This window comes from Merops nubicus, unplaced genomic scaffold, assembly GCF_000691845.1.
Source record: "Merops nubicus isolate BGI_N331 unplaced genomic scaffold, ASM69184v1 scaffold24211, whole genome shotgun sequence".
Classification (NCBI taxonomy): domain Eukaryota; kingdom Metazoa; phylum Chordata; class Aves; order Coraciiformes; family Meropidae; genus Merops; species Merops nubicus.
The window spans coordinates 694-17,265 of NW_008590589.1; the positions used below are offsets into that span (position 1 = coordinate 694).

The window sequence follows — 16,572 nt, forward strand, 5'->3', positions numbered from 1 at the left end:
TGCCCAGGGTTGTAGAAGAGTTCAGAAGTGGATGTAGCAGCTCAATGAGAAAAACCCTCTGAGTATTTATACTCAGCCACCACACCAAAAGAAAGAGTCTGACAGTGAAGAAATTTCACTGTGGGTACTGAGCATTTGGGTTTCAAACAGCTGAGGAAAAGGCAGCCCTCTGAACTTGAGAAAATCTCTGTGATGCTCATTCAGGTGGAATATTTCTGTAGCTTTCATGCAGGAATTGCTTGGCACTTACAAATTGGAAAATGGTTATATCTGTAACCTCCTAAATCTTCTTCTTCTGGCAATCTTTGCATTAGTGTAGTGAGAATTTACAGGCTGGATTTGTGACTGACATTGCTTCTGATTTCAGTCTTTTCTGTATGACTATTTCAGGCAGCATCAAATCTGATAGCAGTGGGGACTTCCCATGGGTTAGCACTGATATTTGGTAAGTTAAAAATAAAGTTTTGAGTTTGTTGCATTCTAATGATCTAAAAAAAAAAAACAAAACCAAACACACACAAACAAAAAACCTCAGCCTGAATTAGAACTGGAGGGTGGATTTCTTCTAATGTGTTCTGTTTGTGCTAAATGTGGTTAGAAAATCAGAAAAGAAATAAAGCACAGGTAGTATTTGAGTTGTCCTTTTTCATATATTTCTTGTGATGGGGATTGGCATGTTGATATTGGGAAACTCAGTTCTGTGGTGACTGTCTAAAGAGTATTTTCTATATTTAGGTTTAAACTACTCTGTTTTCTTGTGGAGGAAACCAGAACCAGTATCAGAACATCTCAGAGAGATTTAATCTTCTCCCCTATGACTTAACAGCTGTCAGCAGTAGAGAGATGAAAATGTGCTCCTTGGGAAGGACAGCTTCTGAGCTGTGGCTGCCTGCAGGCTTGCATCACACCTTCCCCCTTCCCTGACCCTCCCATGCTCTAGTCACCTTTCTGCCCCTTCATTCTGTTCTTCTTTCCTTCCTATTATTCCCAAACTTTCTTTAACAAATTTCTTGGCTTGTGGTTTTGTTTATCCACCTTAGCAGCTGGGTGAGAACAGCTCTTGAATTGCTCCCATGCACATCAGGTTTTTGTGCCTTTTGTCTATGCAGTGCCAAATTCCTAACAATTTTAGAAATTCCATTATCTTTACTTTTGAAATTGGCTGAAATTATTCAAGAGACCAAAAGTTACAGGGGACAGTGCACAACAGAAGGGTGAGAAAGGTTGTGACAACAGTTTAAGACTCAGCTTTCCTGGGATTTAGGTGTTAAACTGTTTGATGCTCTTTGCTTAATCCAGTATTGAAACAATTACAGGATGTGTTTAATCTGCATACAAATAACTTCTTATCTGCTCCAGTCAGAACATGGTTTTACTGAGTTTTTAGCAGTAGATCTCTGTGAGTTTTTTAAAATGGGTCTAGTGCATGGAGGTCTCCAGTATCTCCACTATGGAACACCATTTTTACTTGGATTTTCCTGTTGCTCTCTCTATGCAGGTGTGAAGTCAGTAAGCTTTCAAACAAGGTGTTTTCTGCCAGTATCATAATAGATTATTTGTAGCATTTTACACTCCAGAAGGGGCTCTGTGTGAGCATGCAAAGAGGAAGGGTCATCCTTCCCTTTCTCATGATCTTTGGAAAGCTGTGTGGTCTGTAATTATTCAGCTCCTTCTGTGGCCTCTAGGAAAACTCATCACAGTGCCAGCTTTCCACTGGTTGGCTTTTATTAAAATAAAAGTGCTTTGTAGAATTTCTCTGCGTGGTTGCAACAGGACTTTTGAAGTTTTGTGATCTGTTGAAACCTATTTTCTATCCAGCCACCCCTGGGCTGTGTTCTCACAAGTGCATTGGGAGGGTTGAGGAGAATTCTCAGTGCCCTCTGTGCTGTGCTTGTGAGGCCACACCTGAAGTGCTGTGTCCAGCTTTGGGCTGCTTGCTACAAGAGAGACATCAAGGTACTTGAGTGACCCCCATGGAGGAGGGTCACCAAGATGATTACAGGGCTGAAGTGCAGGATGGGGTGAGGAGAGGCTGAAGGAATTCAATTTCTTCTGCATGGAGAGAAGGTGGGTCTCAGATCCTTCTCAGAGCTCAGTGGTGGGAGATAAGAGGCTGTGGAGCCAAGTTGCAGCACAGTAAGTTCTGATTCAATTTTTCACAGTGAGCCTACTGAAACCTTAGATCAGGGTTGAGAGAGGCTGTGGAATCTTCTCACCTGGGGATACTGAGAACCCAGCAAGGCCATGAGCAAGCTGATCTTGCTGACTTTGCCTGGAGCAGCAGGACTGGGCCAGAGATCCCCACAGCTCCCTTGCAACTGAAATTACTCTGGGAGTCTACACTGTCATTTAAAGGTGATGAGGAATCAAAGTGTCATCCAACTTTGTCTCAGATAAGGGCACAAAAGCTTCCTGGACACTTCTGTTCTCTGCTCAACTCTTTCAAACAAACACTTGGGCATTGACCTGAGTGCTGTGAGATGTGTCTGCAAAGAGGGAAACCCTCACAGGATGTGTGCAGGGAGGGAGGATTAGTGTTCTGCCTTGGTTTTATTCTATAACTTAAAGAATTTCTATCTTTTAAATACAGCAGTTTTTGCCTGTAGACTGGTCAATTTCTGTGTTTTTTAAATGAAAATGTTTAACCATTAGATATCTTAATCAGGATGAGATTTACTCCCTGAAGTCTTGTGAGCTCTTTGCATGGTTTATTCTGTACAGTGGAAACATCACCTTTTTTTTTTGTCTGAACAAATGTAGATCCATTTTCTAGCTGAACGTTGCTGATGTTCAAATTTCTCTGAATGGTTTTGGGTCACTAGCAGATTTTTTTTCACCCTTTATTTTTTTCTTTCCTGTATTTGACTTTAGGTGTTTCATTTGTCTTGTAACTCCAACTGTATCTCTTGAATTGTCCATTTTGTCCTTTTTAAGGTAGACCTGGATAACTCTCATCCTGCTTTTTTAATGCTTCTACTGGCTCTTGAAAAATTATCACAGGACAATTCTCAGATAGTGGATCAAATCTTCAAAAATCAGTATTTTTCTTGTGGGTTAGAGTTAGATTAGATGCCAGCTCTGACACCCTGTAAGTGTTGCAGAAGTTTAGGTAGGAAGGGATGTTTGGTCTTTTTATTCCTGTTTGTTTTTTATTCCTCAATCTTTCTTGAAGAGCTAAGAGGTTTTTACACCCCTCAAAAATGAGCCCTTAAACAGAACTCCCTGAAATGTGTTATTTTTCTTGGAGACATTACATTCCAGACAGAAATTTTCTATAGAGCTAAACTTTGTTTTGATTAGTGTTGAGCCATTTATTTTCTCTGTTGGCTGTAAAACTTGGGGTTAGTGTCCTGAGCCTTATTGAGGTGTAGTAAGGTAATGTAATAAGTGTATAAGGTACACTTAGGGGGTAGTGTGCCTAAAGACAGCATTAAAACTAGATTTTTGGGACCATTGTCCTTGGTTGTTTTTTGAAGTTTTAATGGGAAGTTGAGAGTCTTGCTGGTGGTAACTGTTGAAAATACTTTTAGCAGTTATGTTGCTGTGAACTTCCAGTTTTAGTTCCTCTCAGATTTCTTTTTTTTTGTCTGCTTGGTTTTAGCACAACAGAGGACAAATTGAGAAACTAATTTCTCTTCAGTGATTCCATGTGCTTTTTAAGCTGCTTGGTTTTAAAACACTTGATATCACAGCACCCTCTCAGTGACTTGAACAGATGAAAAGGGGAATGTTAAGAGGAGACACTGTTAGCAAAACCTGAAAGTTCTCTCTTTGAATATTATCACATATATGCTGTTCATTACTTCACTCCTTCCTTTTGTATTGATTTCTGGCTTTTTCTTTCCTCTTTTGGCCCCTTCTGTGTGGACTGCAAAGGCAAAGGTACAGTAACCCTGCACTGTGCACGTGCCCTGCATGACCAACCCCTGTCTTGCCCAGTCTGCATGTTGTCTGTGCCAGAACTTCAGGAGCCAGAGAAGCAGCAAGTGGGGCAGTGCAGTAAGCAGTCAGTGGATAGTCCTGCTGCCCTCTCTGGGAGCTTCCTGAATCCATGTGCAGTGCATGTCTCTGAATTCTCCAGGCCAGAGCAGCAGAGGAATGGGTAAATGAGCTCTGCTTAGAGTTTGTGAGCCACAGGTCCATTGCTGCTTGTAAAGGTGTTAGTTTGGGGCAGGAGGGAGGCTCTCCAAGAACTCATTCCCCATCTGCTTCTGCCTGAGAGCTGTCAGGTGGGAGCACTATGGGGCAGGGACCTGATTCCAAGAGCCACAAGGCAGGAACTTTGTGAAAGCTCTGCCAGCAGACAGTGACTTCTGAGAGTCCTGCTCCTTACTGGGGGAGGTGGTGTCTGCAGCCTGTCCCATTAGCTGACCATCTCCTGTCCTCCTGATCCCCAGCCCCAAGAGGGGTATACCTCCTAGGGGAGCATTTTCTGGTACTGTGCCTAATAAAGGGGGGAGGAAAGGACCCATCTGTAAAATTTGTAGTATCTCAGTAATTCTGCAAGGCCTTGCAAACTCAGGAAAATCATGGCTTAAAGAAAAGGTCTTGATCTTGATGGTCTGAGAAGCTGTAACATCTGGAGTGCTACATTTATTCCTTTTTCTCTGGAAAGTGACTTATTTCATGTTCACAAACTTGTTCTTATTCTTGTGGAGCTGCATCAAAGTGCCATCTCATTTTGACTTCAGACTTGGAGAGCAGCATCAATAGTCACTGCCAGAAATTCTTCAAAATTGCAAAATTAAAAACATTTTTTTTACAAATTGGCAGCCACCTTTGCCTCAGGCATTTGGAAGAAGCTTTTTGTGCTTAATTCTAAATGTTCCTTAATTCAAAGCTGATAATATTAGTCTGGAAAATCATCAGCTCAGCTTTTATAATTGCTTTTATCCATTTTTATTACTCTAGGAGTTGATTAATAGGAGCTCATTAATTGAGGCATCTTGCTTTCCTTTGGAAGCAATTTTGTCCGTCTTATTTTGTTCTTTTTTCTTAATTTTTAATATCTAATGACTCCTTCCTGTGTGTCATCTTTTGAGAGGGTGGAAACAAGAACCAGTACTGGCATGGGTTTAAGTTCTCTCTGGGTTTAGCTTTCCAAGGGATCATTTCTTCACTCTGAAAATGCATCTCTGGCAAAGAGTGGACACTTCCTTCCTAGGAAACAATAACCTGAGTCACACAAAGTGTTTAATTTCATATTTCTGTGGTTAGCAGTTGATCTTTTTGTTAATTAACTGTATTTCCAAACCTCTGAAACAGGAATTGTTCCTTTGGGACTTGAAGGACATCATCTGGAGGGACACCCCTCTGAGGGGAACTTGTTTTCCACCTGCAGCTGTGTGTTCTCTGAGCTCCTGTGGGAATTCTTTCTTTCCCTCTCCTGCTCTGTGCCATGTGCACCCTTGTCACAATGAGGGCAAGGTGCTTTATAGTGGGGTGGCAAAGGATGACTTTTATTCCCAACACATGGCTGCAGATTTCATCTTCTTCTAATAGTGGTGTGCAGAGCAGTGGCCTTAGTTTTGAAGCCTGGCCTGTGGAGCAGAAGGTGCTGTGCTTCTGTGGCACCAGACTGACCTTAGGAGGGCTCTGCCTTCCTATGTTGTTAAACATGAGTGTCATGACTTATAGAATTTAGATATCTGTTGGAACAGTAACTCATGTGCCTGCCAGAGCCTTCAGAGCTGGGGCTGTGCAGGTAGGTTCAGCCAGTTTGAGCCCTCACATCCTCATTGGCTTTCAGAACAATGTGACATTCATTTGGAAAGCTAATCAAGAGCAGTGCTTTACAGTTTCTGATTATTTAACTGTGGAAATGAATCTTCATCTACCTGGAGCTTAACTAAACATCTCTGACAGCAGAAGCAGAATCTTTTTGAAATGTTTTTAAGTGTAAACAAGCAAATGTCAGTTCTTACTTGAAAATGCAGCTCCTTTGTTCTGTGTTTGGCATAAGGCAGAGGGCAGAGGATGGCAGAGGAGGTGCTTGCTTCTTCATGCAGCATCAGGTGCTGTGCTGGCACAGGAAGAACAGGAAACCTGTTCCAGAACTGCCCGGGCTGCTTGTCAGCTGATGAAGAGGTGATGATTCTCATTTCTCAGCCAAAGGCACCTTTCTCTTCTCCTCACACAGATTTCAACAATATTCACAAGAATCCTGATGTCTCTGAGCACTCTACCATATGGTGTCCTCTTGACCACTGCTGTTGTCATGGTTTAGACCAAAGCTGACAGTTTTCTCTAACACTTGAGACTTCCTCATGCTCTTTGCAGCACAGAACATGGCCTTTGTCTTTCCCAGGCCCTGTCTCACTTGCAGAATAAGTGGTGTTTGTAACACCCTCCCTATCACTACCCCCCTGCTACCACTGTTGAGAAGTTGCAGGAAAAGAAACTCTTAACTTTCTTTTGGGTCTCTACAGCAGACAAGTTTATTGAGGTAGATGCAGGAAAACAAGGAATAGAGTGGAAAAAGTTATCTGAACTTGGCCCTAGCCTTTGTCTCTTCACCCTGAACAGTGCTGTAGAGCATCCAATGAGTTCAGGTGCTCTCCTTGCTAGTGTTTATTTTGGTTTTCCCACAAATTCCTTTTCTTCATACTGGTAGAACTTGAAAAGTGACTCCCACTGTGTGTGTGCTCAGCCTGCAATCTGTCAGCAAAGCTTGAGAAGTACATCACTTTGTGTTGGGGAGGAAATGAGAGAGACATCCCTGCTCCATTTCACATCTGGCACATTGCTGGTGGTGCTGCAGCTTGGAGAAACGTGTCCTGTGCCTTAGGCAGTTCTTCCAGGGTGTCTCTGGTGCTCAGCTGCTGTCTTCCCCAGGTCCTCTCATCTCCCTTCCTTGCTCAAGGTGAAATCCTGCACACAGGGTTACTTGGTGCTTCTAGAGACTGCAAGTCTCTAGTCTCCATTCCCAAAGTCCTCACAAAGCACCTTTTTCTTCCTCCCCCACTCAAAAGCAGGACAAAACCAGAGAAAGGTGGAAAACACAGATCCAGAACATTAGACTTTAGGAGCAACACACCAAAGACAGGCAGAGGGTTATCACTCCTAACACCTCAACTGCAATATCTTATCAGTCTCCCCTGCTGGAAGCACATGAGAACTTGGCCCAAACCTGCTGTCTGCAGGGGCAGGCAGGGCAGAGCCATGTCCAGTCCTTGAGGAGGCTGTGCAGGCATTAGCACCTCCTGCAGTAGCCTGGCTCTGGGGAAAGGAGAATCAGGAATTTCTGGCAAACAGAAATAGAGGGTTTGGAAGATAGAATTAATTTGCTGTCCATTTCCTTGCTACAGCTTAAGCACTGTTGCAGGATGGTGAAAGGAATGCTAGATATTACTTTGATTTTTCCAGCAGTTTCTTCAGTTTGTAATATCTCTGCATTTCCATATTCCCTGTGTCTGTTCTGTACTTTTTAAAAGAATTTGTTTTCCCCTGCAAGCCAGTGACCCTGTTTCTGCACTAACATGCTCTCATCTTGTAAACTCTTCAAGAGCTTCACTGTAAGCCTGGGAATTGCTAATGTGCCCCAAGTGAATGGCAGATGTAAAGAATTGCATGATATTAATTTTAATAATGGCTCTTTCTTTGTCTTTAATCTCCTACTAATTGTTCTGCTCTAGATCAAAACCAGGCCCTTCGACTGTGTCTGGGCAGCACTGCTGTTGGGGCCCAGTATGGGGCTATCTCTGCTCTCAGCATCAACAACGACTGCTCGAGGCTCCTCTGTGGCTTTGCAAAAGGACAGGTAATTCCCAGAGGGTGAGAAGGTGGTCCCATGCTCTCTCCTTCTGCAGGCTGCTCCTGAGAGGCTCTCCAGAGGAGACAACACTTCCAGGCTAAGCACACTCAGTATGTAGCTGTCTGTGAGTTGGCTTTGTGCTGAGGGGCAGTATGTGTGGCTTCATCTGCCCAGAGCTGTTTTGGCCACCCCATTCCTGCCCTCCAGCAAGCTAATCAGATTGTTTGGGGGAGGTTTCTGTGGAGGAAGTGGAAAATGCAGAATATAGTTAGGGATTCAATTAATCAGGGCTCAGTGTGACATCAGCCCTGCTCCTGATAAACTGAAATGTGCAGTGATGTGCTAGGACAACCAGCTTTGTCTTTCTAGGTCACTTGGTGAGATGTATGCTTTTTAATTAAAGCTTGTTTTTATTGTGATGATGACTTCAAATTCTTGAAATTCAAGCCCCAGAGTTCTTTTTCACTAATACCTTACTTCTGCTGTCCACTGAAAGCAGAGTAGGTTTTGAATGCAGAGAAAAAAGGGCTTGAGTCTGCTGCTGTAGTTCTATGCCCTTCTCTGAACCTGAAGAGAGAAAGCAATTCCTGAACAAAAGTTATAAGACTAAAACTAAACCAAAATAGAAGTTAATTTGGTAAAATTTAGAGGTCTATAGAATACAAAGAAGGCTGCTTTATTTTTCTTTTTAGTTTCATTTTCCTTTGCTCCTTTGGCTGTCACTTTCATTCTAGATAAAACACATCCCAGTGTCTGTGGGTAGGGCTGAATGACAGACTGCTCCAGACCATGTGGAATTACAGATTTGATCCCTGTAGAACAGTGGCCAATTTGAAAGGAGACTCAGGTGCAACATTTTTGGGCAGCACTTCTGAAACATCTGGTCTGCAAAGCTTTAAAAAAATCATTTATGGAACCATATAAAGTAGCACTTGAAATAAAAAGTTTGATTCAAATTGTTATCTCAGCTCTTCTGGATTAAGTATTCCTCAGTTATGCAGTAAGTAGTTTGGGACTTCCTGGTTCTTCCTTGAGAAACTGCCTGACTTGAATATCCAAGCCAAGCTGTATAGTCCTACCTGACCCCTCACACTGAGCAAGGGCAGGAGGAGAGGAGTGACAAGGCTCATGGTAGCCCTGGAGATGCTTGAGATTTGCTAGTGGGTGTTAGCAGAGATTATTCAACTGTTTATTGATTCTGTGAGAGGGAAATGCATTGAACCACCTTGAGGAGTGTTGTGTGGTAGCAAAGTTATCTTACATTCTTTGTTATCAGGCAGATAGCTGTGAGGTGAGGGAGTTTGGGCAGGTAGTGAGAGCTTGCCAAAAGAACATGATTCAGAGTTGTGAAGATAACTCTAATGTTGTCAACAAGAGTATAAGCAGATCAGTAAACTGCTTGTAAAAAGTGAGTAGAAACAGGTTTCAGATCACTTTTATATGACATGAAGACTCTACTAAACCCAGAATGACATTGGGAGTGTAGAAACTGATTAAAGACCTAACTCATAAGGTGATGGAGAGAACTTGGCAGTAAACATGTACTGAGAACAATCTGCTTGCAGATCACAATGTGGGATCTGGCCAGTGGGAAGCTGCTACGATCAATAACAGATGCTCACCCCCCAGGAACAGCCATTTTGCACATCAAGGTAACAACCACTACACTTACTACTTCATTACTACTTTATTTACTTTTTTTTTTCTTTAAAATACACTTGTATATAAAAATAAGCAGAAAAATAAGCAGTAATTCTACTTGGAAAAGAAGCTTGAGTATTTGAGAGCTGAAATAACAGTATCAGCTGGGAGTTATTCTGTAACAAACAACAGTTGTCTGTTATAAGTCTTCACTCTGATGCTAAAAATCTATGAGGAATTAGTTGCTAGAACACATTTCTCCAAAACTTTGGACTGGATACATAACTTCCCAACTTTAGAGTCTGAAGTTGTAGGGAGTAGCTTCTGTCAGCAGTTTGGCAAATAACAGCAGCTGGCTTTACGCCGCGTGACAGCAGCTGCCTTAACGCTGTGTGTAAAAGTGTCTCTCTGGTAGCTACAAGGCTTGTACTTTTGTGTGCTGTTAATGCCATAGCATACTTTTTTTTTTTTAGTAATTTCTTTCTTATTGCCACTAATTTAATGTGATTTTCTGCTCAGTTCACAGATGACCCAACCCTTGCCATTTGCAACGACAGCGGGGGCTCCGTGTTTGAACTGTCATTTAAGTAAGACAAGAACTCAAAGTACCCACAGAAAGTACAAGAAACTGGGTTGTAGTTCCTAAAAACCTTAGCAAATCAAAACCCCACTGGAAGCAATAAAGCTGTCTGAATGTTGAAGGTGGAATTTAGGACTTCAGTATTATTTCACAGCTGAAGCAAGATGCTGTGTGGTAGTGGAATAGCCCAAGACTAGCCTGAGTTTTTAAGGTATTGATGTGTTGTCCAGAATCTTGGTATTCCTTCTGAACTCTTGGGAGTTGTCATAAAAGTGCTGCCTTTGGGTTTTCCTTGTTTCAGTAGTGAGAGCTGCCCTATAGTAACTGCCTGTGTTGTTCTTGGCCTCTTCAAGAGGAGAAGGAGGGACAAAGAGGAAGGATTGCCAGTGAAAGAGTCTGATCATGTCCAGGAATTTCCAAAACTTCACTGTTGAGATCTTAAGGAATTCTTGTTGGTATTTGAGCAGCTATATGGGACTGCATCCAGTGACACACTAAAAGTGACCCCTGGAGCTGTGAAAAGGACTTCTAAAAAAACAATACCTATTGAAGGGTCACTCCTGAGATTTCCTGAGGTTGTTGGGCTGATCTCTTCTTGATAGCTGGCCACCAAGCTGGTTTCCCTTCTTTGCAGGAGGGTTATGGGAGTGAGGACATGTGAATCTCGATGTCTCTTCAGTGGCTCAAAGGGTGAAGTTTGCTGTATTGAACCACTGCATGCAAAAGTTGAGCTGAGGGACCATCCTATCACCCAATATTCCCTGCTGGCCATGGCCTCTCTAACAAAGGTAACTTGCTGCTTACAGACATCACAAAGGAGAAGTTTCCTGGTCTATACTCAGAAATTTTATTTTGCCTCTTTGCTTTTCTTGTAGATACTGGTTATTGGCCTGAAGCCATCTCTGAAAGTGTGGATGACTTTTCCCTATGGTCGTGTGAGTAATGAAGCCCAACAGTCACTTTTTGGGTTAGGGCTACTAAGAGCTCCTAGAGTTTAGGGGATGGGATTAGGACTGGGTGTTGGGTATCACAGAGTGAACTGCAGTGACAATTTGTTGGTCTGAAGTGTGCAGCTTGTGAGAGAGGAGGTGAACAGGCTGCTTTCAGCTGTACCTATGTGAAGATGCTGGATTTCTCCAATAAGCAGGGAGGGAGGATCACCACAGGAGCTCCTCAGCTTCTTGTCTTCCCTGGATGCACTCACAGATGAGATGTTGACCTGATTATGGCTCTAAGCACCTTAGACTGGGGCCATTGCTTTACCTAAGAACTATACTATAGAACCCTTAGTTGCAAGGACAGAAACAGAGTGGAATTAGAGCACTAAACAGCCATCTAAACATTGATTATTTGCTTTCACTAGTCACAATTCCTCTGAGAAGCAGCTGGGGGAAGTTGTGGGATATGTTAGATTGGGAGGGTGGAGATGAGGCTGCTGGCAAGCTGCAGCTTGTTGTAGTCCATCAGTCCATGTGAGATTGGATCTACCTAAAGCAGTTAGTGTTTATTCTGCATGTCCAACCACTCTGCCAAGAGACACACATTGCCCCTGAGCTGTGTGGCTGGAGCAAAGAGCAGAAGCCACTGCTCTGCTGCCAGGGACCAGGAGGTGTGGACATGGCATAGCCAGCGAGCAGCAGCTGCTGAACAGTGTGTGTCCTGGGACTGAGGTTCTGCCTCACATTCCTAAACACTGGCTGTGCTCTTTGTGTTCCAGATGGACCCTTCTAGTGTCCCTCTTCTGGCGTGGCACTTCGTGGCTGTGCAGAGCTCTGTGAACCCCATGCTTGCCTTTTGTCGAGGAGATGTCGTTCACTTTCTTCTGGTAAGTCTTGGCTGGTTTATGCTGCTCTTTAGTCACCTCTTATTCACATGCTCAGCTGACTGAGCCTCTGCCTCAGTGACATGACATCTGTGCCTGCTAGGGTTGTCCACAGCTTGCAACCAGCTTGAGAAACCAGCCAGCAGCAGGGCTGCTCCCTCAGAATCTGGAGGCATGAGCTCTGTGGGCTTCAAAAGTGTTGATGTGCAGCTTATCTCCTTTCTAGTGGAAGTAGAAGAGTGTGGATTGTTTTCAGGAAGGTCACCTGAATTTGAGATATCATTTGATTCTTTGCTTTAAAACATGAGCCATGAAGAAAAGGGTGTATGCTTAAGCCTGTCTTTCTGGAGAGGTCTGTGCATGCAGTAGCATGAGCCTCTGCACAGATACCCAGCTCAGCTGCAGCTGGTGGTGCAGCCATCTTACCTGAATTCAGCTCCCTCTTGCAGTACTCCAAATTGTCAAAAGGTAAAACCTCCTTATTTTTCTGTGCAGAATGTTTCTTTTAGTGATGATAAATTAAAGCCAGTTTCAGATGAGCATTCTGTAGCTCAGACTGCTACGAGCAGCAAGCAGAGTAGTTCCTGCAGAGAACAAGAGATAACCCTTGGCTGGGAGCAACATCTCCCTTCAGTTCAGTAGTCCAGTGGGACTGAACCCCCTGGGAGTCAGTGAATGGCAGTCTGTCCTTCTTTGGTGGTCTCTGTACAACTGCTGGAGGTTTGCACCCCTTTTAGAAACTGAATTGCTTTCTGTAATAGATGAGGTGGGGCAGGGGGGGAGAATCCCTTGAGCACATGTATTGCCAGCTTAGGACATACAACTCTTGTAGCACCAATAAACAATTTAAAATTGATCTAGCAGAGGGTATATATTTTTGCTCCCCACTGCTCAGAGCCTCTGTTTCCTCCCTGACAGGAGTGATTTTGGAAATGAGACATTAGACTCCATTTGAGCAGCATGTGTCCTGCTGTGATGTGCTCAGCATGCTTTGTCTGAGGGGAGCTGCAGGCTTCTGGAGCTGGTGTGCCATCCTTGGGGAACAGGGAGGTTGAGCTGAAGAAAGTCTTAGAGTTTGAGTTAGCCTTGTCCAATTTCTCTTTCAGGTCAAGAGAGATGATACTGGTGCAATACATGTCACTAAGCAGAGACAACTTCATCTGCACTATGACCTCATCAACTTCACTGTAAGTCTCAGTACTGTAGAATGGTTAACTTTTTTTTTTTTCACTAGTTTTCTTGGAAATGTATCTCAATAGCTCTTAGTTTCATACTATTTGCTTTAAAAATGTAGCCTAAGAAGGGGCTGTGTTTGTCTGGGAGAAAAGGATAAAAAAATAGGTGGCATGGAGGCAACACTATTGCTCTTTCTTGAGAAGGGGAGGTAGCCTTCTTGAGGAAATATTTTGAAGACAGAGAGAGAATCTGGCAAGAAAGATTCTTATTCTATATTTTCACTAAAAAATGCAGATTTCTGTGTAACTGATTCAGTGAAATTCTAGTGTGTCCATATATGAGTGTTGCTAAAGCACCATAATTGTTTGGTGCTTTCAATAAAAAAAAATTTCAGCTCCTAAAACATATTTACAGAGTACAGCAAATAAAACCTGAAAGGCCAAAATACCAAAATGGACATCCACATCAGCTGGAGTTAAGTTTAACTGATATGCTTGGCTGTTTAAAGAAAAATAAATATTGTAAAAGCAGTGAAAAAAGACTTCTTATTTGCAGGGCTTTGAACATAAAAGTAGAAGCCACAGAATATGAATGGCAGGCTTTGGGTTGGACTCAGATGTGCTGCTACTTTAATGCCTCCTGATGCCATATTTACTTCCTGAGGGATGTGAGAACAAGTATTACAGTGGTCTTGGTTTTCAGACCCTTGGAAATAGTGTGCTAGAGCATAAAGAGTGCACCAAGAGGACCAGGATCTCTGGGGGGCTGCTATCTGTCTGCAGATGTTTTCTGTGAAGGAGGTGCCAAGCTACTAGCCATCCTAGAACTTCCAGTGTTGCTCCTTGGGGACATAACCAGAGCCTGTTTAGTTGGCCTCTGATTGTATCTACACTGCTGAAACCTGTGATTTGTTGTCTCTTGTAGTGGATCAACTCCAGGACAGCAGTGCTGCTGGACAGTGTGGAGAAACTGCACGTCATAGACCGTCAGACCCAGGAGGAGCTGGAGACCATAGAGATCTCAGAGGTTCAGCTTGTCTACAACAGCAGCCACTTCAAATCTCTGGCTACAGGAGGCAACGTCAGTGAAGCCCTGGTAGGCACAAACAACCTGCTGCTTTCCTCTTTTATCTTTCTTTTATTTGACTAGTAGAATGTGTTCTAATCAAACAGTGACTGAGTTAGAAATTTGAGAGTGACAAAACTCACACTAACTTCCTACAGGGTATCCTAAATCCATATATGTATAGACACAAAACATCCAAGCATAGGCAGACAGAAATATTTGGATGCAGTGAAATGTCTATGTAAGCATGCACAGTTGTGAAGGTTCCAACTTGGTGGCTCCTGTAACCCTCCTGTGCCTTCTGCAGCAGACTCACTCACTGATGTGGTACAATTGTGTTGCTATAGCATTGTGGAGGGTTTTTTTTTAAAGCCATAGTTGTGGGGCAAGTTATTGCTTTCAGTAAATCAATTCCTCTGTTTTGGAAATAGTTTTCCAAGAGTGCATGTAAGAAAGGGCTTTCCATCCTTGTATTCAAGCTTCCCAGTGCTTCACCAGCAACAGCCCAGGGGTTCTGAAATTCTACAGCTGGATGATATAGTTCCTGTTCAATTCTGCTATAGGCCTCTGAGACTTGCTGGCCCAAACAACTAGCAGAAGGCTCATGTGGTTCTGTGGTTTGGATTTGCAATTTCAAGCCCAGTTTACAGTCATAACTGGGCTCCAGAAGCCCAAGGAGAAGTGTCTTCAATGAAGGATGGCAGGATTTCCCAAAAAGAGCTCTCTGTCATAGTTCCCTTTAAGCACCAAGGAACAGAGGGCTTACTCCAGACCTAGGAGAAGTCTTGGCAGCCTTTAGATCAACAGAGCTGCTGCTTCTCTGGGTTCACACTGCCAGCATTGCTGCTGTTCTTTCTGCTCCAGATGTGTACTGAGAAAAACTAAGCTCCACCTTCTGATTTTTTTCTAAGTTAGTTTATGTACTGCCTTCCACGTTGAGCATTGTCAGGCTCAACCTCACAGAAGACTGGCAACCACAAGGGGTTGGTGCTACAGTGGTACACAAGCTCTCCTTGCTGGGATAGGTTGTTAATCAGAGCCTTTCACTCAGCTTCAGAAACTCTGCTGTGCCCTGGGAGGGCTTCTGGAGTTTTATCATCAAAGCCAGAGACATTTAGCATGAAGAACTGTTGGGCCCAAATAAGTGCTGCCTGTTAAAAAGCTATTGTGAGTCTGGAAAAGATCTCTGCTTAAGTCACAGACTCTAAGTGGCAGATAAGATCTGAAATCTGTACCACTATTTTGAAATAACTGAGGACATGAAACAGGCAATCCCTTTCCCTGCATTTCAGTAGGAATTGCAAGACAACCTACTCCAGAGCAACTGACTCAAGGACAATTTCTAATGGGAAGCTTTTTTTGTGTTAGTTTTTTTTCCCCATTGCTCAGAGGATCAGAAATGTACCTTTTCCTATGTTCTGCAGGACCTGTGGTGTTCTCTCCCAGTCCTCATCTTGATTTCTGCATTACAAAGTGTCTCCAAAGTTCCAGTATATGTGTATTTCTTGGGAAATATTACAAAAACCAAAAAGCAGTTTTACTCACATGTCCTTTTTCTCCCTGTAGGCATTGGTTGGAGAGAAAGCTTGTTATCAGTCCATCAGCAGCTGTGGTGGTCAGATCTTTTACCTGGGAACCAAGGTAAACATGGGGAGGTTTTTTAATAAAAATACAGTGTGTTCACTACTGGTGGGAGCCCATTGTGTGGAGAAGGGAAATTTTTTATCCTGTGGAGATGTGATTCAGGGGTGGCTGGAAAGCTGCCCAGCAGGAAAGGACCTCGTGGTACTCATCAACAACTTGCTGAATAGGAACCAGCAGTGGGCTCAGGTGGCCAAGAAGGCCAAGAGCACCCTGGCTTGTGTCAGAAATAAGTGTGGCCAGCAAGACTAGGGCAGTGATCATCCTGCTCTACTCAGCATTGGTGAGGCTGTACCTGGAGTGCTGTGTTCAGTTTTGGGCACCTCAGTACAACAAAGACATTGAGGTGCTGGAGCAGGTTCAGAGAAGGGCAACAAAGCTGCTGAAGGGTCTAGAGCACAAGTCTTGTGAGGACTGGCTGAGGGAACTGGGGTTGTTTAACCTGAAGAAAAGGAGGGGAGACTGAGGGGAGACCTTATTACTCTCTCCAGCTCCCTGAAAGCAGGTTGTGGAGAGCTGGGTGCTGGTCTCTTCTTACAAGTAACAAGTGATAGGACAAGAGGAGATGGCCTTAAGTTGGGGAAGAATTGAGGGGTAGTATCTTGGAGCAGATGGGCTGTCAGGCCATGTAAAGAATCTTTTAAGTATAAACATCCAATTTATTCCTGCCATGCCAAGCTTGAGGGTTGCTTTACTTAGCTTGATCTGTACCCATATACTCAGGGGGGTCTGTGGGATACCACAAGCTGCATGAGCAATTGGAAATAACTAACTTTTCTCTTTTTCTTTTCTAGTCTGTTCATGTCTTGACTTTGAGAAGCTGGAGAGAGGTATGTTGAGAGGAAAGCTGTACAGCTTAGTGGGTTCAAATTGCTTAAATATAGCTTGAGAGCT

At 43.4% G+C, this 16,572-nt stretch overlaps 1 protein-coding gene across 1 annotated transcript; it reads left to right on the forward strand.

The window, feature by feature from the left end:
* Positions 1-385: 385 nt before the first annotated feature.
* On the forward strand, positions 386-16,508 carry LOC103782255 (vacuolar protein sorting-associated protein 8 homolog; the record flags this gene model as incomplete). Its single annotated transcript, XM_008950010.1, has 11 exons — positions 386-445; positions 7,635-7,759; positions 9,319-9,405; positions 9,914-9,981; positions 10,609-10,762; positions 10,850-10,909; positions 11,692-11,799; positions 12,903-12,983; positions 13,897-14,067; positions 15,604-15,678; positions 16,473-16,508. Coding segments are annotated over exons 3-11 (834 nt in total), but the record flags the coding sequence as incomplete, so codon positions are not given.
* Positions 16,509-16,572: the final 64 nt, after the last annotated feature.